Raw genomic sequence first — 19,508 nt, 5'->3', positions numbered from 1 at the left:
TTCTTTGGCCTACGGCCTAGGTTCTCTCCCTAAGCCTTCTCCCCCCCTAAGACTTTTCCCTTCTAAGCTAGCTCCCTCCCCTAAGCTAGCCCCCCTAGCCTCTTCTCTCTTAAGCCTATCCCCCTAAGCCTTCCCACTATACCTACTCTCCCCTTAAGTCTACTTTCTTCTAAGTCTGCTCTCTCGGCCTCTTCTCTAAGCCTCTCTTACTAGAGGCTTCTCTTACTTAAGACTCTTACTTCTACTAGAGAGAGTATACTTAGAGAGGCAGATTTAAGAGAGAGCTAACTTAGGGGGGAGAAGTCTTAGGGAGAGAACCTAGGCCGTGGGCCAAAGAAGAAGGAAGGCTGTACCCTTAAGAAAAAGGGTACTTAGGTAAGGTATGTGAAGTATTTATCCATAAAAGGGACGATTTAAAATACCTCTATTATTATTGGCTACCTGGAACTATCTCTTACAAGGTAAAAACGAATTTGACCCGATGATCCATTTAGTCCTCCGTATACTGTATAGTCTGGTGGCCACGCCCAATATCTGCAACTACAAATGCCCACACCCAGTCCTCTGCCCAGCGCACCTTGGTCACCCGTCACCGTTACCACTCCCTCTGCGAGCTATCATGCGGCTCCGCGTCCTCGGCCAGCAGGCTGTAGGCCAACACCGTGACTTGGGGGATCACGGTGAGCCTGCACGATCTCTCGAGCTTGAGCATGAATGTAGTTTTTCTCGATGAGCTTGTCAACGAACTCCACAGTCCACTCTTGGCATCGCTTGTTGGTCACCTATGTTACTTGTTAGCTAGAGTAGTTACAATGTAACAGGTATATACGTACGCCATCGACTGGAGCTAAGAAGTTCTGACTGATTGGAGGTGGGCGGACCTGAGAAGCCGCGATCTCGAGATCACCTTTTGGTGTACTGTCCTTTTGAAAATCCTTGGTTTGGGGGTTGGCAATATGACAATCGTCAATTTGTGCAATCTCTGTGACAGTATGAAAGATTGCACTGGTGAAAGGGTTGTAATTCCGCTTGAACTCGTGTTGGTATCCGGCCATTGGGGCACCGACAACATGGATGACCGTCCCTTGTTGGGAATCACCTTCGTTAGGGAGGAATATAGCGAAATGTTTTCGCTGGGATGGACCTGTACGGAAAGTCACGAGGTATAGTGGTCGTGGAGTCATTATTGCAATACAGGAATTCTGCAAAATAGGGACTGATATTGGAAAAGTGTGGATTGATAGTAGTTGTTTGTTGTGCTCGGATATCAGGCAGGAGCATTGTGGGTGGTTGAGGTGACTTATATAGTTAACTATGTCCAGCAACGCTTAGTCACTAGCAGGGGTTCTTGCGGCGGAGGCATACAGCTAGGCCTTCTCAGCATCCAACATGTATGAAAGGCGTTAAGTGAAACTTCTCGGTGCATAGGTACCCAACACCCCTTACGCTTCTTTTCTGTCTATCGATAGCCAACCAATTTAAGCAGCAATATGTCAGCCCAGACACTCCCTAATACAACCCCTGTGCAAACAGGCCACTGCTAACCACTTTTATATGTTCGTTAGCTCAAACCATGTATCTACCTGGTAAAAATGGTCCAACTCGCTACTTACTCTACCCAATAATATCTAGCCACCTCACAACAGTATTCCAGGTGAAATCCTTCCCTGTTCTCTAGTTAGGTGAGTCACGGTTATTTGATGCATATAGCCGCTGTCATGTAAAAAGCAATAATATCCAACAGTTATGCAAGATCCTTGTGAGGATTCGGAAACACCAGCTACTAACTAAGTAACCGACAGGCAGCTAACCTATACATGAGACAGCTGCCTAAAGCTCCTGAATAGCTACATCGTCCATCTATATCCCATGTAATAACTAACAGTAGTTGGTTTGTCGAATAATTAGCTAGCTGACGTACCAACTGGCTTCAATAAGGAGTATTTGGATACTCCATAAGATTTTTCTAATGCATTGTTATGGGCGAGATATTTCAATGCCCCCATCTAAGATTGAGAATTCCGGCGGCTACAGGGTTTGTCGTTGAACCTTCTTCGCGGAGATAGCTAAGCAGCTGGAGCCTCAGTTCTCTTGGCATCCTCTCCACTTAACTAACTATCAGCGGGGCTGAACGGATAGACATCGCAGGCTGCCACTCGAGACCCTGCATTTCATGTCTATCAAGGAGCAGTTGTAGCCAGGGCTCCCAACGGCCGGCAGAACTGCCTACTTAGGCCCGGAGAGCATCATGTATAAAGCCCTTTTCGGTCAGAAGGTAACAATAATGCGCGTCCGGAGTAACCAACTAACTAACTACGTGGACTGGGGACCAAGTCTGCTCGAGATTTGGGGGCCAAGACGCGCGTCACAGGCACTGACTAATTATGTGTGTCTCAGGGGAGAGTAACTAATAGGTATTATCACTAGGTGTACGGAGTACACTCGATTAATATTATCCCAGGTGAAGTCATATATTTCTCGATGTATAGCAGTGACACTCAGCTTCAGCTATATAGAAGCGCCAATGCCAGGAAAACAGGTAACTAATGGATAACTAGCGAACAAGGGCTCAAGAAACAGGTGTATTATTAATCCTGGAGTCAGTTTGTTAGAAAATCCAGGCGGGATCTCGTATTCTCAACAATCAACTGCAGACTCTGTACGGAGTAGTTGACTTAAAATCCCACCAAACTAAAGACTTGATAAATTGGCATGAATAACTATTACCCCGGTCATTCCGTGAAAAGCAGGAGTTAGGAATCAAGGTCATACTCAGTCTGGGATAATAAAATAAAATAAAATAAAATACAATGGCATCTTCACCCATAGTACTGCAGGGCGGCTGTTGCTGCAAAAAGATACGCTACACTTCGACTGCACTGCCAAAATACATGTCCAATTGCTTCTGCATCACCTGCCGCAAGATATCCGGGGCTCCCTATGCAACTTTCGCCAGATTTCCTCGGAGCTCGATAACATGGCTGAACGAGCCTCCTAAATATTTCCGGTCCTCGAACTTTGCTAAGAGGGGTTTCTGTGGCGATTGTGGCTCGACTTTGACATACGAGCTGGACGAGAGACCGGAGAGTGTCTCCATAAGCCCTGGCTCCTTCGACGACTGGAGTGTTAAGGGGGAGCTCATGAAGCCCACCGATCATATCTTCCTAGGAGAAAAGGCTGTGTGGTTTGACGTTCCGAATGACGGGCTGAAGAGGTATACAGAAGATGATGAGGAGCCTGCAGCTGGAAATGCTTCCTGAGAAACTATTTTTGGTGGGACGTCGTTGCCTTTGGATTGGTCGATGCGTGGTTGGAGCTGTTTGGAAATATGTCCCATAATACGATGCTCAAAATAGCAGCCGGATTCATCACTCATCACATCCGCAGAAGATGTATAAAAAACTTGCAATTAAACTATTTGCGCCAGCTAGTACAATAATAGCACATAGTAGCTATGTCGGGACCTATAGACAAGCAGTGTTTTTTTTAAGCCGTTATCTAAAACGTACTGGCAGCCAGTCGACTGGCAGCATTTTTAGCATCGACCCGGTCGTCGTCTTCCTCCATGATGGTTCCGCTGCGGGATCTTCTGCCTGTTCCGTGGATAGTTCCATTTACGTCATCATCAACCTCTGGCACCGGAGCCACGAAACTTCCGCTGATACTCCTGCTTAGACTGTCCCCACGACGAGCGACACCGCTCCATGCATCTCCCTTCGGGCCCTGGCTAGAAGCCAGGCTTGCTCGTCTAGCAGCTGGGTGGGACTCACGGCCTAAACGACTCAAACCTCCGGAAGAATCAATGGAGCGGATATCTGCACGAACACTCTCTAGCGTGCTCAAGGTTCTGCGTTCAGCCTCGATCTCTCGGAGAGTATATTCGCGGAGACTGAGTAGTAGATCGTTTGCGGTCCGATTGAACCAGCGGCGCTTCTCCTGTAGGAGGTTGTTAGTAACCCGCTGGGTTTTCTTTAATAAGTATTCCTCGTGGCCTCGAGCATCGTCTAGGGCGCTTATGGCTTCGTCCACCTTATCAGGGCGTACGGAGGTGCTGGCTTTCAAGCGGTCTGCTGCGGCTCGCTTACTGCTAGCCGTTTGCTGAGCTTGAATCAATTCACGAAGGAGGATATGTCGATTCGTTAGAGTTTCCTTCACAATGAAAGCGTCCGACGAGTGGTAGTTCAGAGGATCGCCTAGAGTGGTGGCTTCAGCGGTTCCCTGAGCAGCATGGTAGTCTCCGGTGGTTTGAATAATTTTGCCGAGCTTCTTGTAGGCATTGGCAAGCCCAGCATGGGTCTCTTGAACATGCATTTGTCCAAGTTTGACTCCAAGGTCAGACTCCGCAAGAGCAAGTGCTATTCTCATAGTGGTTAGCGTTGTATAAATAATTGGTGATTTTCATCTCGAAGTTCCGTACCTCTTCTAGCCTTTACTACCCGGTCTACCTTCTGACCAGCCTCCATGGTCCCAAGGTAGAACAGCTTTACCACTGGACGTGCATCGTGCAGCTCTGGTGTATCATCAGGAGGTGGTGCAAATTGCTTTAGAACCTTCCGTCGTACGCCGGTGGCAGGCTGCTTCATCCGGACAACGGGGCTGTACCCAGAATCGCTCTCGACGAAAAGAATCATTTCGTCATCGACCATTAAAACATCATTGCTGCATACATAGTTGAGCCATCGTTGCATCGAAGCCTTAACGCGTACCTCGTCTTCTTCGGTACCAGCGCCAGCGGGAGTAAGCGGAGGGGGGACAGCAGGCACCAACGCCTCTGGATTAGACGATATTAGGTGATCTCCAAGCTTGATAAATTCAGAGTGAGTTCTCCGGACATCTCGGAACTGTGTAGTTCGGAACTTAGGGATATTCGTCTATTAAAGATGGAGTGGTCAGTCATGGCAACTTCACGATAATCAAGCTACCGCTCGGAGGGTAACATACGTGAACATCAAATCGAATTACAGGGTCTCTCTTCCCTGTGCGTTCCAGTGCCGTAACCTTAGCCTGTAGTTTATACTTAGGTGCATTTGGCCTAGCCTGCTGTCGAGCTCCGGTTTGATATCTCGATGGAGCCTGCGATCGTTGCTGTTGCTGCCTGTACTCCTGCTGATGTTGGCTGTCATGCCGGTATGCTGCTTGTGCCTCTGGAGAACCTACAGGATGAGAATCCGCAGGATGATCCGATACACCGGGAGAGTGAACTCTCTCGCCGCCTTCGTCGTTGTGCTGGTATGGTCCTTCTTGGTCGGTGGTATAGGGCGATTGATGCTGCGAGGGGAACGCTGGAGGGACGTCACTGCTGGCAGAAAATGGCCGTGCAGCTCGTGGAGAGGTAGAACCCCATGGTGACGAGTCGGTAGGATCAGGATCGTTAGTTATCGAGGAGTAGTCCATGCTGGCAGTTGCTGGACTGTTCAAGGTGGAGTAGTGGGCGTTGGATAAGTGTCGCGAACGACTCGGGGCCAGGGAATCAGGCAGTCACGCTGTCGAAGAACAAGTCTTTGCACTTTCGGATGAGAGTGTATACGGCGAAAGCCTCGTTTGCCCTTTTTTCTGCAGAGACTTGGGATCAAACCGCAGGTCAGAAGTTGATCTGGAGCTGGATGTTCAGTTGGTTGGTTAACTAACTAGTTATGCAGTTCGCGGCGTTGGAGAAAAGTGCGTGGTTGGTCCAGGTTCGCCGCCCTAGTCAGATGGCTATCAATCATCGCGAACTGCAAAATATCGTCACTTAAAGAATACAATATGGATGCATTGATATTGAAGGATTAAGTGCTGTTCTATTTATCCGGTGATATTATGATATAGCCAGGGAGGATTTCGACCTCAATTGACGCGGTAGTTAGTTACGGGTAACTAACCTGACTTGCTTTCAAGACTTGTTACCTTCGACCCTATACATGGACTGGAAGCCGGCGTCAACGCCGTGAGCCATTGGGTATGACTATAGCTGTGTTACCGCTAGGAACAACCTTCTCAAGGCGGTTCTTGCTGCCGACCTGTCGAGTTGGTGCATCAAAATGGCTATCTCGAGCATCCCTGCCGAGGAGATACTCGACAGCAGTGCCCGGTGGGAATGTGGAAGATCTCAATAGAACAAGAAACATTGGGATAATAGCGCATATTGATGCTGGGAAAACAACTACAACGGAACGAATGCTATACTATAGTGGTTTTACACGGAGAATCGGTGATGTGGATGATGGCTCTACCGTGACGGATTTCCTGCCAGCGGAGAGAGCTCGAGGTATCACTATTCAGTCCGCTGCAATTACTTTCCACTGGCCTCCGCAGCAAGAGGAATCATCCAACAGCTTAACCCTAGAAGATGTGGACAAGAAAGGATTACCGAGATCAGCTGTTTCCCATACGATTAACTTGATTGATACCCCTGGACATGCCGATTTTACGTTTGAGGTGCTACGGTCGCTTCGAATCCTGGATGGAGCTGTTTGTATTCTGGATGGAGTTGCTGGAGTTGAAGCGCAAACCGAGCAAGTTTGGCGTCAAGCATCGACATACGGCATCCCCAGGATTGCCTTTGTCAATAAACTGGACCGAGAAGGCGCTGCGTTTGGCAGGACTGTAAAGGAAATTGGTGCCCGGCTTGGAGGGTGGCCAGCAGTCTGTCAAATTCCCTGGTTCGAGGGAGGTGATGGTAAACTGCAGGGGGTTGGAGACGTTATCTCCCTGCAAGGACTGCTATGGGAACTTGGAGGGGATGGCAAAAAGATATCTGTCTCAAACCTATCTACCCTAGAACAGTCTGACAGACAATTTGCAGACGAGTTGAAAAAGGCCAGGATTGCACTGGTTGAGCTTCTGAGCGAGCATGACGATACTATGGTGGAAAACTTTTTGGAGCATGACGAAGACCATCTGGCGGTCAAGCCTATAGAGATCCTCGAGAGTCTCCGTCGCTGTCTACTGGGAGACATTAAAAATAAAATCATTCCCACGTTTGCAGGTGCCAGCTTCAGAAATATCGGTGTTCAGCCGCTACTTGATGCAGTAGTGAACTTACTTCCGAGTCCATTGGAGCGGCCGGATCCAGAGATTAGCATCAATAACGTCATATGCGGGTTGAATGAATACCTTGAAGGGAAAGCTATGGTAGGAACCTCATCAGGCAGCCAAAAGGGGAAGAAGGGAGTGGTCCCAAGGTCAAAACCGGCAACATCTCTTCAAAAGCTTGAAGCTTGCGCACTAGCTTTCAAGGTTGTTAGTGACGCAAAGAGAGGCGTCCTTGTTTATGCGCGCATTTATTCGGGGATACTGCACAGAAATGCATTACTATTCAACACAAACCTTCAGATTTCCGAGCGAGTACCTCGTCTCCTCAAGATGTACGCTTCAGACGCTGTTGAACAAGAATCCGTATCTGCTGGCCATATCGCCGTCTTTGTCGGGTTGAAATATGCTCGGACGGGAGACACACTGATTTCATACACTGGAAACAAGCAGAGTCCGCCTGAGCCCTTAAACACATTACAGCTGCGCCCTATCAATGTTCCTCCTCCTGTGTTTTTCTCCAGTGTTGAACCTCATAGTCTCAGCGAGGAGAAGAACCTACAGACTTGCCTAGCACTCCTTTTACGAGAAGACCCTAGTTTGCGAGTTACGCAAGATGAAGATTCTGGCCAAACTCTGCTCAGTGGCATGGGCGAGCTTCATCTTGAAATTGCCCGCGATAGACTAGTAGGCGACTTCAAGGCAAAGGCGTCTATGGGGAACATTGAAATTGGGTATCGTGAATGCATCACCGGGGCATCTTCAACGACCTCGAAGGTATTCGATAAAGAAATTGCCGGGAGAAAGGGAAAAGCAGGTTGCGAAGCTATTGTGGAACCCCTTGCTGAAGAGCAAGAGACGCAGCAAAACAGAGATGACCATGTCTACACACAAACTGTGGATGGCAACCGAATCACCATTGAACTGCCCAACATAGGAGAAAAGAAAGGTAAACAGGCAGACGATATGTTTCCAGCACATTTGTCGATTGACATGGTTAAAAATGCCCTCCTTGCGGGAGGCCTGGCTGCCCTCGCCCGTGGACCAAAGTACCAATTCCCCCTTCATGGCGTTGACGTGAAACTAAGGTTCGACCTCGAACAACATCTCTTTGGAACCGAGACAACTGCGTCCGCCATTTCGGCGGCAGCAAGACTTGCTACTCAATCTGCGCTGTGGGAAGTGTCTTCTTCATCAGGTCTGATGGAGCCCGTCATGAATGTCTCGATCAGTGTTCAGGAATCAGCGCTAGGTTCGGTAGTACATGATATCTCATCGTCGCGAGGAGGGCATGTTGTTTCACTTGACGATGACGCTTCTTCTTCCTCATCTACGGAGTCAGAGGAATCGAACACCGTTGATGTGTCCAAGATATATGCTCCGAGAGATCCATTCGAGCCCTCGTCCAGCCAGAGTGTGTCGGCATCCTTATCAGCAACAAACCAGTCTAGAACTATATCTGCAAAAGTCCCGTTGAAGGAAATGGTGGGATATTTGAAACACTTAAGGAGTATTACTGGTGGAAGAGGGACTTTCGTCATGAGCGTTGATAGATTTGAGAAGATGGGCAGCCAGAGAGAGAAGGCTATATTGGCTGAGATCCGAGGGATATAGAAGATGCTGGAAATATATGGGATTTGTAAGATATCTAAGAAATGTAAATGTACGATGTAGCAAGAATATAGAGCGTTTGATAGAAGAATTCACCATCAATGCATAAACCAGCCGCCCAACTGAAATGAACAAGGAAAAGTAGTCATTATATCCGATATATATGAGCGAAAAAGAAAAAAAAATGTTCGTTATATGCAAATCATCGATCCCCCAACCCTCTAGATATCTAGCGCGCTTAACCTACCAATTATCATCCCATCCATCATCCTTTGACACCGACGAGGAAGTAGGCTTGATAGAGCTCGAATCATTCTTCTTCATCGTTCCAGTGCCGATAGCTCCCGAGCCGGAGGAAGAGCCAGCACCATGCCTTTGCCTATCCCTCTCATCTCCAAGAGCAGCAAAGCTGTCCCAGAAATCTTTTCGCTCAGGTTCAAACCCTCTGGATGAAGCTGACGCAGAGCCTGTTGCACGATGAGGACCGCCAGCTGGACCATCACTTCCTTCTACGAAGCGGTTGAATGAGTCTGCGGCTGTACGGGTGCCGGTCTGTATGTTCCGGCCGACTTCTGTAGCAGCAAGACGAGCCTGGGCTGCGAGATCTGATTCCGCAAGCTAAGAAGTTACAGTCAGTAAGCAGTGGCTAGGAAAAGAAAAAGGAAAAATGTAGAATACGCACTGTCTTTGCAGCGGGTTGAATATATGTATCATTCACGGTCTTCGCACTCCTTCCAACGGTAGTAGTGAACCATCCGAATCCCTTCGTCAACGCCGCAACAGGATCGGATTGGAAATCATCCAATCCTGGAATCCCACCTGCACCACCACCGGACCTTGACGAGGATGAATCCACTGGCATCCCTCCGCCGAAACCGGTATACTTCCCTCCCTCAGAGGGAGGCAAGCCTTCCGATCTCGAGGCATTGACACCTCCCATCTTCGCAAAATACGCCTCATTCTGTTCCTTTTTGCTTAGTTGCCCGGTAGCAGATTTCGATCTGGAAAGTGGTTCTCGCGAATCATTCCCAAACCCTCTGGGCGTCGTAGTGTTTGACCGTGACAACCCACCACCTGGCAATTTGTCTGTGGCGCTTTTCTTCTTAACTTCCGTCTTCGGCACAGGCACGTATTCCCTCCCTTCGACTTTGGCGGATAATCTCTCCTTCCACTCCTCGCCTACCTCGCCGCTATACCGTTCTTTCACGGTGGAGTCCTCGAAGGTCCGGCCCTCTGCGAGCGTGAGTGAATGTGCGTCGAAGAACTGTTTCCAGGGCTCGTTGCCTCCGTTCTCCATGCGTTGGATCTCAGCGAGTTTGAAGGCGTCCATGGTTATGCTGCGGACAAAGGAGATGTGGACTCCTAGGCCGCGATGGATGCCGGCGCAATTGAGACATATGAACGTTCCGAATTTAGGTGATGCCTGGAAGCAGTGAATGCAGATATCATGTTAGAAGCAGTCTTTGTATGTGCTTTCGTTTGGAAAAATGCAGCGGTGGCCAGGAGTTCAGCAAGGGACAGAGATGGTTATCATACCCATTGCGGGGAGGGAGCGCCACAGTCGCAACATCGATCGTTCCCGTTGGTTTTCTGGATGATCTGGAGCTATATTTTACAATCAACAGTGTTGCCGTCAGTCTAGTCCTTTGTATTCCATGGCGTAGATAAGGGCGTGGGAGAAGGGTGTTATGTGTGCCGTGCAGTGTGAGGTTGGGCGCATAACTACCTTACTCCTTGTCTCTGGGTCGACTTCCCACAGCTTCGACATGGTGAACCGACACCTCTTCAATGGCAGAGCCAGACACAATCAGAATACGGAGTATAAGTGAAGACGGCGGTTAGGAGCGAGCGTTGGCAGAGTGAAGCTGGAGTTGGTGTAAGTTGGCTGCAGGTTGGCGCTTGGGAGTCCCGTTTCTTCGCGCAGGCAGCCTCTCACAGTGGGACGGGAAGACTCCACTCGAACCGACGGAGACAAAGGCCGTTGGAAGCCTTGGTGCCCTCGTAGTGCGGCGTGGAGAATCCGGAGAGGGCTGCTGTAGTTGCGGCTAGCAGTTAGGAGATCCTCGAGGGAGCCGTCCGTGTTGTCTCTGCAGGATTTTGGCTGCCGTTCGCTAACTATGTGGCTTGATCGAAAGGAGCAACGCACACGACAGTCGGGCGCATAGCATACACGGACTACGGGGTGAGAAGAGAAATTCATCAGAAAAATAAAAGAAAAGACTGCAAGGAAAACGAGCAAGTGATATATAATAGATCCATAAATTCGTTTCCTTAATCGAAATTTTTGTGTCTAAAATACATCATAAAGCGGCTGGGGGAACAGCCATTGGGGGAGTGAGAAAGAGAGGATAGGATATAGGTGTCGGGTTGATCAACTCGCAAGCGAGATGATACGGTGGTCGACCTTCCAAACAGGCGGCTCGATGGGATACCGTGTTGACGGTGGCCCGAAGGAGCTGCTAAAAATGCCAAACATGGATCGGTACTTTGAATTTTTTTAGTGCTATTTGTGTGTTGCGTGATAATATTTTTTTTTTTCGAGGTAGGATATTGATCAGATAAGCAATGCCGAATACTTCCAAAGACTCATCCAGTCTGTAGACACGAGACTGCTGGACCTCTCTGATTTTGCTCAAAGAGTGAGTTTTTGTGTGTGTGTGTTTTTGTGTGTGTTGTTTTAAGCGGTGGTCGGGGCAGCGGCAGCCTCGGAAGAGTCAGCAGCAGGAGCGTCAGCTGGTTCATCAGCCTGGCCCTCTGGGACTTCGTCTTCCTTTCCGGGGCTGTCGATGGCGACCTTGACAGCGATCTCACGACCATTGACGTCCTTACCGTGCATCTCCTGGACGGCCTTCGCCTGGAGGTCCTCGGATCCAAGGGTAACGAAACCGAAGCCACGGCCCTTGCGGGCTTCACCGCGGGCCTGGAGCTTCTTGACCATGAAGTGGGGGATGGGGCGGAGGGCGATCTTGGAGGAAACTGGCTCGTAGGCAGCAAAGAGCTCTTTCAACTGTTCGGGGGTCAGCATACGGCACGAGAACAGGCCTTTGGAATGGAGAGCTGGTGGACTTACGCCTTCCTCAGTAAGATCGTACGGGAGGTTGGCAACCATGACCTTGGTCTTGGAAGGAATGCCATCCTCTGGAGGGCCACGGCGGACACGAGGACGACGGCCCTTTTGCTCCTGGGCCTCTCCCTCGGTGTTGGTGACTTCGTTCAGGCCAGCCTGCTCGGCAGACTCACCTTCAGGAGCGTGGCCATCTTCAGTCTTCTAGAAATAACAACACTCGTAAGCGAAAAAAAGTACAGAAACAAAGAGGGTAGAACAAAAGACCGGTGTAGAAAAAACGTACACGTCCGCCACGACCAAGACGGCCGCCACGGCCACGACCCCGGCCACGTCCGCGGCCACGGTTGGAGGACCTCTTGCGTCCCTCTGTGCCACTGGTGCCCTCGTTGCCGCTGGCACCAGCCTCCTTGTCCTTCTGCTCCTTCTGCTCCTTCAGTTGCTTCTGCTCATCGGGCTTGCGAGCAAGCTGGACGGAGACCTTGCGCTCGAGGATTTCCTTGCCGGTCAGAGCAGCAATGGCATCCTGAGCCTCCTGAGCGGTGGCAAGGTCGACAAAGGCATAGCCAACAGGGCGGTCAGTGCGAGGATTCACAGGGATGGAGGTGCTCTCCCTATATCACTGCTGTTAGCAGGCGGCCAGAGAGAAAAATAATAAACTTAACAAGGTAGAGAGGGCGCCGGGCGGACAAGCGGACAAGCGGTCGACCGAGCAAGTGCCCAACCAGCTGGGAAAAAGAGACGAGGGAGCACAACACAGCAAATTCCCACAGTGTAAGTAGCTGCCGCCTGCTCTCCTCTCGCCTGCTCGCTTGTGCCCGCCCCCTGACGTAGGGCGAGACTCACACACTGAAGCCCTGGAAGAAGTCCTTGAGTTCCCCCTCGGTGGTCGCATAGGCGAGGTTCCCAATGTACAAACGGCGGCCCTCGTCTGCGCTGATGGCGGACGGGTCTGGGTTGGCAGCGGCAGCAGCCGGGGCAGCGCCGTTGGCCTCGTTGACGGTGACGGAGGCCATGGTATCGGCAAGTTCATTGACAGCGGAAGACATGATCGTTCGCTTGGTTGAGAGGACTTTGCGGTGATGTCGAAGTTGAATGGCAAAAGCTGCCTCCTTGGGGACTTGAAGAGGGGGGATGGAAGGGTCGCTTGGTGCCCTAGATACTGAGAAACGGAGATCCGAGAGATGAGATGTTGTGCTTGTCCTATCTTGAGTCTGGTTGAGATGGAAGAAGAAGAAGCAGAAGAAGGAAGAGGAAGAAGAAGAAGAAGAAAAAGAAAAGAAGCAGAAAAGAAAAAGAAAGCCGGAGGTTGGAAAAGGAGGAGGCTAGCCGCTTTGGGATAAAACGACGTCGAAATAAAGTAGCCACACAGAGACTTGATATCAACAACAACAACAACAACATCGACATCACCTACAGATATAAAGAGGAAGAAGATGAGATACAAAAGAGAAGAAGAAGATGATGATGATATTAATATAAAAGGAGATACAGAGACCTAGTAGTATCTACTAGGAAGATGGTGGAGTTGGTAAGTATAGCTCAAGGTGGCAGGATGGCAGCAAGAGACTGCAGTAGACAGCAGCAAGGCCTCCTGGTAGATGGTATTACATCTATCTATTTTACTGTGACTATTGTCTGTCTATAGATCTATAGATATATATGATATCTATCTGTGTTTGTTTGGCTCGTCACTACCTGTGTGCTCTATCAATACCCTAGTGTGTTGCTATCACTATAGAACACTAAGCATCAAAGATACACCTCAATGCTCAATACTATATACCACATATATATAACTGAGTGACTCACTAGCTACTAGAGTGTTCCGCTATGTCTGCTAGCCCTTGTCCTGCTGTGAAAATTCTTCACAATAGGACACTTAACAACACTAGACTAACAATGGACTGACAGGCTCTGCTGTGTTGCCAGCCGCCCCTTTATCAAGCAGCTAAAAGAGGCTGGGACTGGAATTTTTTCTTTCCTCATCTTCCTCTCTCTTCTTCATCCTTTTCATCCTCCTAATATCCTCCGTTCTACCTTTCCGTTTGCAGCAAGAGCTACATTTGACAGCCAGAAGGCAGCCATCCAGCTTCAAAAGCCCAGCATCAGCAGACTACCAGATATCCATCCACCGAAGACATGTCTCGGTGCCACTACTACGTAGTGGACGACGACGAGGACGATGACGTCCAGATTGTCGGGGTCAACTCGTTGAACCCCGAGGCTGCTCCCGGGCCTCAGCTGGGCGAGTATCGTCTCGATGCTCCAAGATGTAAGCTCCAAGATTCCCTGTATATAGCAGAAGATCTGATACTGATTGTTTGCAGCGTTTTACCAGGGCACCAGCTACCTCAGCCAGCCCTTCTACACGGGCTTGGCCGCCCACGAGATGCTGGCAACGTCGGCTGCTGGCCTTGGAGGGGTGGCTCCTCTGATTCCCTTCCCGGCCGCCTCCTACCAGTCTTTCTCCGGGCAGCTTTCAGCTGCAGAGTCCGTCTCTGCTGGCCAATTCTTCCCCCCTGCCGCCCAGACTGGCCACATTGTTGACTTGGGCTCTGTTGCTGCCTCTGAGGCTGCCCCTATCTCCGAATCTCCTGCCGCCTCCGCCTCCGCCTCCGGATCATCCTCGTCCTTGTCCTCTTCATCAACTTCTTCCTATGGACAGGCTACTCGCTCCGATTACGAGCTTGACCCTACCTCAAGTCAGACCCAGACAGCACCTGCTCCAGTCCTCGCAACTATCCATGAACAGTCTCCTACCGGCGATACAGTCGGTCGATCTGCTTGGTCTGGCATAGCATATGGCAATATTCTCAAAATTCTGATCGGCCCTAGAAACTGCGACACCACAACCAATCCTGATCAGTTCCCTCCATCTTTCTTCAGTGATCTTGCAAGCACAATTGTTTCGAGCTTTCCTTACGAGGACTTTGCTTATAAGCACCGCTGCACTGTCGACGAAGTCAACCATGCTCTTGTTGCACAGGTTGTAGCTCCTTTAATTCAATGTCACTCAGTCGACAAAAAGCAGATGGCAGATACTGCCAATGATATCTACAACCGTTGGGTCCCTAGTGATTATCAGTACCACGATCAGCATGCCAGCCCAAGCTCTCAGGCTATCGTTACCACACCCAATCTCTCTGAGCCTCATGAGACATCAGCTAGTGAAAAGTGTCCTTCTCCTCAGCTCACCCGTGAGGAAACTTTAGAATATGCTCGTGTTCTCCTCGAGGGCATTGCCGACTATGCTTTTGGCACTAATAATGATACCCAAGCTCAAAATAACGCTGTCCCCCAGGCCCAGACTGTTGGTACTCCCAAACCTGTCCCAACCTCCAATATTCAGGCCCCCTCCGAAGTTGAACCTGTTAATAAGAACGAGCATATCTTCACCACTCCATCTCCCCCTCGTTCTCAAACTAAGGATACCAATTCATCGCGCCGGCCCATGAAGCATGCAAAGTCTCCTTCTTGCCTTACGCGTGTGTCATCTTCCACCTCCTCTTCTACTCATTCAGCCCCTATAAAACCCAAGCGTCGATACGAGGACATTGCCGACCCTGAGTCTCCATCTCCTCAGAACCAACTATCTCGCAATGAACGTGAAGACACTCCTCGCCCGACTAAAAAGGCTAAGCCTGACTTCAACTGCCCCCCACCATCTCCTAAAGCCTGCGAGAAACAGAGTCATCCCTCACTTCCAAAGCTGCAAAACAGCGAGAAAGCCAAGAAGATGGATGTTTGCCCAGCAAAGCCTCACACATATGTTCCTCTTACTGATGAAACTCGCATTAAACGCCAACGAGTTACCGTCGACCCATTCGGCAAATTCAAAAAGGTCTCTCCTTACCTAGAGCCTAATAGGAACTACACCAACATTCTACTCGAACGCGGCGTTCCACTTGAAAACCACCCACGTACTAAGCGCCCCTTAACCGAGCGTGATATTGAGACTATCAAGAAGGGACAGAAGAACTTCTTTAAGTACGCCATGAAGCTTCAGTGCGAACATATGGATCGTTTAGGCCTCCCACATCCAATTCCCAAGGAGCACCTAATTGATGAAGGTGAAGATGAAGCTTCTGCCCCTGAAGACTTCTACCACTGGGACGATGAAGGTTTCGATGACTAGACTATATCATGTCTTACCTTTCTCCCTTATTACAACATTTTCCAGTCTGGTTGTTTACTTTGATTTCGTTTGGTGGCTGTTTACTGTTTATTGGTTTGACTTGAAAAAGGAAGAAAATGGCTGAAAGAAAAAAATCCTGTATTATGACTTGAACTGTGCTTGTACCATATCTGACGATTTCCTTGCTTCTTTCTTCCGCTTTTTGTACTTTACTTGATGTTCTTTTGTACTCTATGGGTTTTGACCACAGACCAAGAATGAATCCGCTCGATGACTACGCTTCGTTCATGCAAAATGGCAAAGTAAAAAGTAAGGATTGAGACTTGGACATAAAATCCAAGGTTAGTCTCCCGTACGATCTTCATCACTTCAAATTATATAAACGAACAAGGACTTCACAGGGGTATAACAGGCTTGAAACCAAAAAAAGGAGAAATCAGGCATCTCATTCCGGGCCAGCAGTACATAAAAATAGCCAGCGTTCTAGTAGCATAGCATCTCTCTTGCAAGGAAACAGGAAAGGGAGAAAAGATCATATATAGAAAATCCATTGAGCACAGCGCCTCCCAATTCATGAGTCCCCTCCAATTTCCCGTCATTGTTGAGCAGAGTAAAGCAATGTATAGGAGGAAAACAGGTCATATGAAAACAGAAAAACCAGGTACATACGCTTGGTAGGTAGAAGGTATTACTTCCAAATTTTTATAGAAACACAGAGATCAAAAAGGGAAAAATCGAGAGGGGGGGGGGGGGGGGGGNNNTAAGCTGAACAAACCTGTACATAACGAACTAAAGGGCAAGAATGGGAGTTTTATCGGTTATAGGAGTAGTCGCCAGAGACTTCTGATCGGTGCCCACCGTATGCTCCTCCGTAGCTGGTGTCATAGTCACTCAATGAACTGCCTGCTGGTGGGATAGGACTTAATCTAGGCGGCAGACTGCTGACATTAGACGCAGTAGGGTCGTAAGAAGGCGGAGGACGATGGCTGCCATGGGGCCCCAAATCGTCTACCTCGCTGTTATGTAGAAGTGCGTAGGCGTCCTCGTCATTTTGGCGGGATGGAGGTCCGCCGTGGTACCGGCCGGTCCGGGACTCGGCGTCTCTGTCGTCGTCATCGTCGAAGTCGTGTGGTGCTGCGTTTGAGGAGAACGCTGCTTGAGCGTGGGCTGCAAAGGTAGGGTCCGAACCGTCGTAGGGCATTGTTCCTGTCCGTCGGTATTCCATCACGCTTCGTAGAGAGATCAGGGTGGTGCCAATGAAGATTAGACTGGAAACTCGTTAGTGGTGCATTCCCTTTTGCATATCAAGCAATACACTTACAAGACAAGCACAGCCAGGATAGTTGTTCCAGTGCTTAGTCTGCACTTGGCCGGACTTCCAAAGGCGAAGACATCACATCCGGACTTCTTGCCCTTGTCCTTGTCGTCCTTGTTCTTATCGTTGTCTTTGTCTTTCTCACCCTGAGCTACCCCCGTCCCGACATATGTTGCCGTAGCTATCCAGGCCGCAAACCAGAGCAGGGTGAAGAGGCCGTCGATGAACGCAAAGGCAAAGACGTTTCCGAATTTCCTGAGGCGCGGCCACATGGGCACTGCCGTCAGGTATATGAGCCCGGGGATGCTGACCCAGCACTAACCACAGCCCAGCGTCAGTACTCCATCTACAGCTTTCAATCCCCAGAAACAGAGCGCCAAACGTACCAGGATAAAGTAGTAGACCGTCCTGCCATCGGTCTTGCCTGGCTGTGTGAACACTGCAATTGTCATCGCCCATGCTAGGAATATTATGAATGCCTGGAATCCATGTATGATGCTCTTTGTCCGCGAGTTGGTGAAATCTGGTAGGCTCAGCATCTCTCCCCTTGTATCCTCTGTCTATCGTCTGTCTATCCGCAGCGGCTCGAGGTGTGTATATGGCGTATCTTCTGCTGTGTCTGTCTCCCGACCGTGGTAGATATCTAGTGGTTGCTGTTGTTTACGCAAGTAAATAGTGACGGAGACAAAATAAACAGGCCAGAACCTCGGCCAAACAAACGAAGATGCTAAACGAGAGAAGGTAACGACGCAGAAGAAGACAAGGCAGCGCTTTTATTCGGTGCGTATATCAGTGCTCGATAGGCAGGCAGCTGGCGCTGGACTGATAGACAGGCAGACTTGGGGCTGAGCGAGCGTGGAGGAAGAAAAACAACACTTGCATCTTGCCTGCGAGCACCTTGGCGCAGTTACAGTCTCCATAGTGACGGCCCGAGACAGCCACAACCACGCAGCAAGTGAACTATCGACAGCGACAGCGACGACATGCACAGTTGCAGCAGCAGCAGGACGATCGGACGCAGGCATGGGACGAGCATCCCGTTCATAGTCATCCATGGATAGCAAGCAGGAGGACCGTTCAGCCCCCGCCGGCCAGGAACAAACAGTTGCGTGTATGACTACCAGATAACCAGCTAACTACCCCGAAGTGGCTGCGCTGCGCCTACGAGAGCGAGGTTGACGACGCTGTGGCTGACCGGATTGCTTCTGCTTCCGCTAAAAATAGGACCCTGGCGCTTCGTATCTCCACAGGCAGAAGGGTTGATGCCTAGGCGGACGGATGGGCGAGGATTCATTCAGCTGTGCAGTTACTCCATTCCATGTCTAGGGCCGAGGGACAGCGGTGGTTGATGGGAAGTTGGGCGACAAGACGGCTGCTGCAGCGTGATAAAGGCATGACCCTGACGTCCTGGCCTGGCACTGGTCAACTGGGTCAACTCTACTGGCCTGCTTGTGGGCGTAGATGACTGGTTATGGCTTGTTTGGCCTTTCTGGCATGATAGCTGATACCCCATCGGATGATCAGCATCAAACGGCCAGCTGCGTCTAGTTAACTAAGTTAACCAGCAGTTATGGACGTTCTTTACTCCCGGCATAGAAGTTGACTACTATACCCCTTGTCTGGTGGATGCCCTGCGCCCTACAGCCAACTGCAAACTTGACCTCCACAGCTTTGGATTAAAAAGCCTGGTGCGGCCGCTAGATCAACTGCAAGATATAGATCCCCTACGAGTACTCTATTGCTACTTGTCCTCGGTTATACTGTATCGGTGACGCACTTTTCGGCATCTACGAAGGAGGGCTTGGAGAGATGGATGAGGTAACGAGTGCCATGTTGTGGAATATACCCCTGTTAGATACAGGACCTCGCAAATCAGACATTCAATGCTATACAGAGATGACTAGCTAAGTCAGTATGGCGGATTGAATGGACCATCGGATCTCTCCCTTAAGTCTGTCCCCTGAGTATACTCTCCCTAGTAGAGGTAAGAGACTTAAGAGAAGCCCCTGGTAAGAGGGCCTAGAGAAGAGGACGAGAGCAGATAGCGAAATAAAGACTTGAAGAAGGCCGGGTTTAGTACGTCGTTGCCACCTAACTTGGGATATAAAACTCATACCTACCAGTACTAACTGAGAGCGGGCAGACGTGGGCAGAGGAATAGTCACCATGCGACTACGGCGAGGATATCATATATGATATCCAAGATCCAACTTTCATTACCAATGGATCCCTGGCTTCTTACTATCACATTTAAACTCTCCTGGATTTTTTTTTTTGTAATTTAGGTACCTTAAATGTTCTGACATCTCCTTGTATAGAGTGTCCGATAGTGAGCTTGAAGACTGCTATAGTGGGGTGGAATGTTCAGA

At 49.6% G+C, this 19,508-nt stretch overlaps 9 protein-coding genes across 9 annotated transcripts; 4 read left to right on the top strand and 5 right to left on the bottom strand.

Moving 5' to 3' along the window:
- Positions 1–617: 617 nt before the first annotated feature.
- Positions 618–1,184, bottom strand: TRV_01801 (uncharacterized protein; the record flags this gene model as incomplete). The annotated part of the gene is made up of 2 exons (XM_003023988.1): positions 618–782; positions 834–1,184. The coding sequence occupies 2 exons, from the start codon at positions 1,182–1,184 to the stop codon at positions 618–620; spliced, it is 516 nt and encodes a 171-aa protein (XP_003024034.1).
- A 1,707-nt stretch (positions 1,185–2,891) lies between these two features.
- Positions 2,892–3,260, top strand: TRV_01800 (DUF636 domain protein; the record flags this gene model as incomplete). Its single annotated transcript, XM_003023987.1, has 1 exon — positions 2,892–3,260. One exon carries the CDS (start codon positions 2,892–2,894, stop codon positions 3,258–3,260), a length of 369 nt encoding a protein of 122 aa, XP_003024033.1.
- Positions 3,261–3,498: 238 nt separating this feature from the next.
- TRV_01799 (uncharacterized protein) lies at positions 3,499–5,394 on the bottom strand (the record flags this gene model as incomplete). Its single annotated transcript, XM_003023986.1, has 3 exons — positions 3,499–4,355; positions 4,418–4,871; positions 4,942–5,394. 3 exons carry the CDS (start codon positions 5,392–5,394, stop codon positions 3,499–3,501), a joined length of 1,764 nt encoding a protein of 587 aa, XP_003024032.1.
- A 546-nt stretch (positions 5,395–5,940) lies between these two features.
- Positions 5,941–8,625, top strand: TRV_01798 (uncharacterized protein; the record flags this gene model as incomplete). The annotated part of the gene is made up of 1 exon (XM_003023985.1): positions 5,941–8,625. One exon carries the CDS (start codon positions 5,941–5,943, stop codon positions 8,623–8,625), a length of 2,685 nt encoding a protein of 894 aa, XP_003024031.1.
- A 240-nt stretch (positions 8,626–8,865) lies between these two features.
- Positions 8,866–9,952, bottom strand: TRV_01797 (uncharacterized protein; the record flags this gene model as incomplete). The annotated part of the gene is made up of 2 exons (XM_003023984.1): positions 8,866–9,240; positions 9,305–9,952. 2 exons carry the CDS (start codon positions 9,950–9,952, stop codon positions 8,866–8,868), a joined length of 1,023 nt encoding a protein of 340 aa, XP_003024030.1.
- Positions 9,953–11,299: 1,347 nt separating this feature from the next.
- TRV_01796 (uncharacterized protein) lies at positions 11,300–12,735 on the bottom strand (the record flags this gene model as incomplete). The annotated part of the gene is made up of 4 exons (XM_003023983.1): positions 11,300–11,890; positions 11,973–12,300; positions 12,347–12,490; positions 12,533–12,735. 4 exons carry the CDS (start codon positions 12,733–12,735, stop codon positions 11,300–11,302), a joined length of 1,266 nt encoding a protein of 421 aa, XP_003024029.1.
- Positions 12,736–12,909: 174 nt separating this feature from the next.
- TRV_01795 (uncharacterized protein) lies at positions 12,910–13,151 on the top strand (the record flags this gene model as incomplete). Its single annotated transcript, XM_003023982.1, has 2 exons — positions 12,910–12,994; positions 13,051–13,151. The coding sequence occupies 2 exons, from the start codon at positions 12,910–12,912 to the stop codon at positions 13,149–13,151; spliced, it is 186 nt and encodes a 61-aa protein (XP_003024028.1).
- Positions 13,152–13,828: 677 nt separating this feature from the next.
- TRV_01794 (uncharacterized protein) lies at positions 13,829–15,824 on the top strand (the record flags this gene model as incomplete). Its single annotated transcript, XM_003023981.1, has 2 exons — positions 13,829–13,961; positions 14,017–15,824. The coding sequence occupies 2 exons, from the start codon at positions 13,829–13,831 to the stop codon at positions 15,822–15,824; spliced, it is 1,941 nt and encodes a 646-aa protein (XP_003024027.1).
- Positions 15,825–16,635: 811 nt separating this feature from the next.
- TRV_01793 (uncharacterized protein) lies at positions 16,636–17,678 on the bottom strand (the record flags this gene model as incomplete). The annotated part of the gene is made up of 3 exons (XM_003023980.1): positions 16,636–17,092; positions 17,146–17,456; positions 17,526–17,678. 3 exons carry the CDS (start codon positions 17,676–17,678, stop codon positions 16,636–16,638), a joined length of 921 nt encoding a protein of 306 aa, XP_003024026.1.
- Between the last annotated feature and the right edge of the window lie 1,830 nt (positions 17,679–19,508).

The sequence above is a fragment of the Trichophyton verrucosum genome (assembly GCF_000151505.1).
Source record: "Trichophyton verrucosum HKI 0517 chromosome Unknown contig00168_1.f1.exp, whole genome shotgun sequence".
Taxonomy (NCBI): domain Eukaryota; kingdom Fungi; phylum Ascomycota; class Eurotiomycetes; order Onygenales; family Arthrodermataceae; genus Trichophyton; species Trichophyton verrucosum.
The sequence above is the reverse complement of the archived record's forward strand: the minus strand, read 5'-3'. Positions and strand labels throughout refer to the sequence as shown.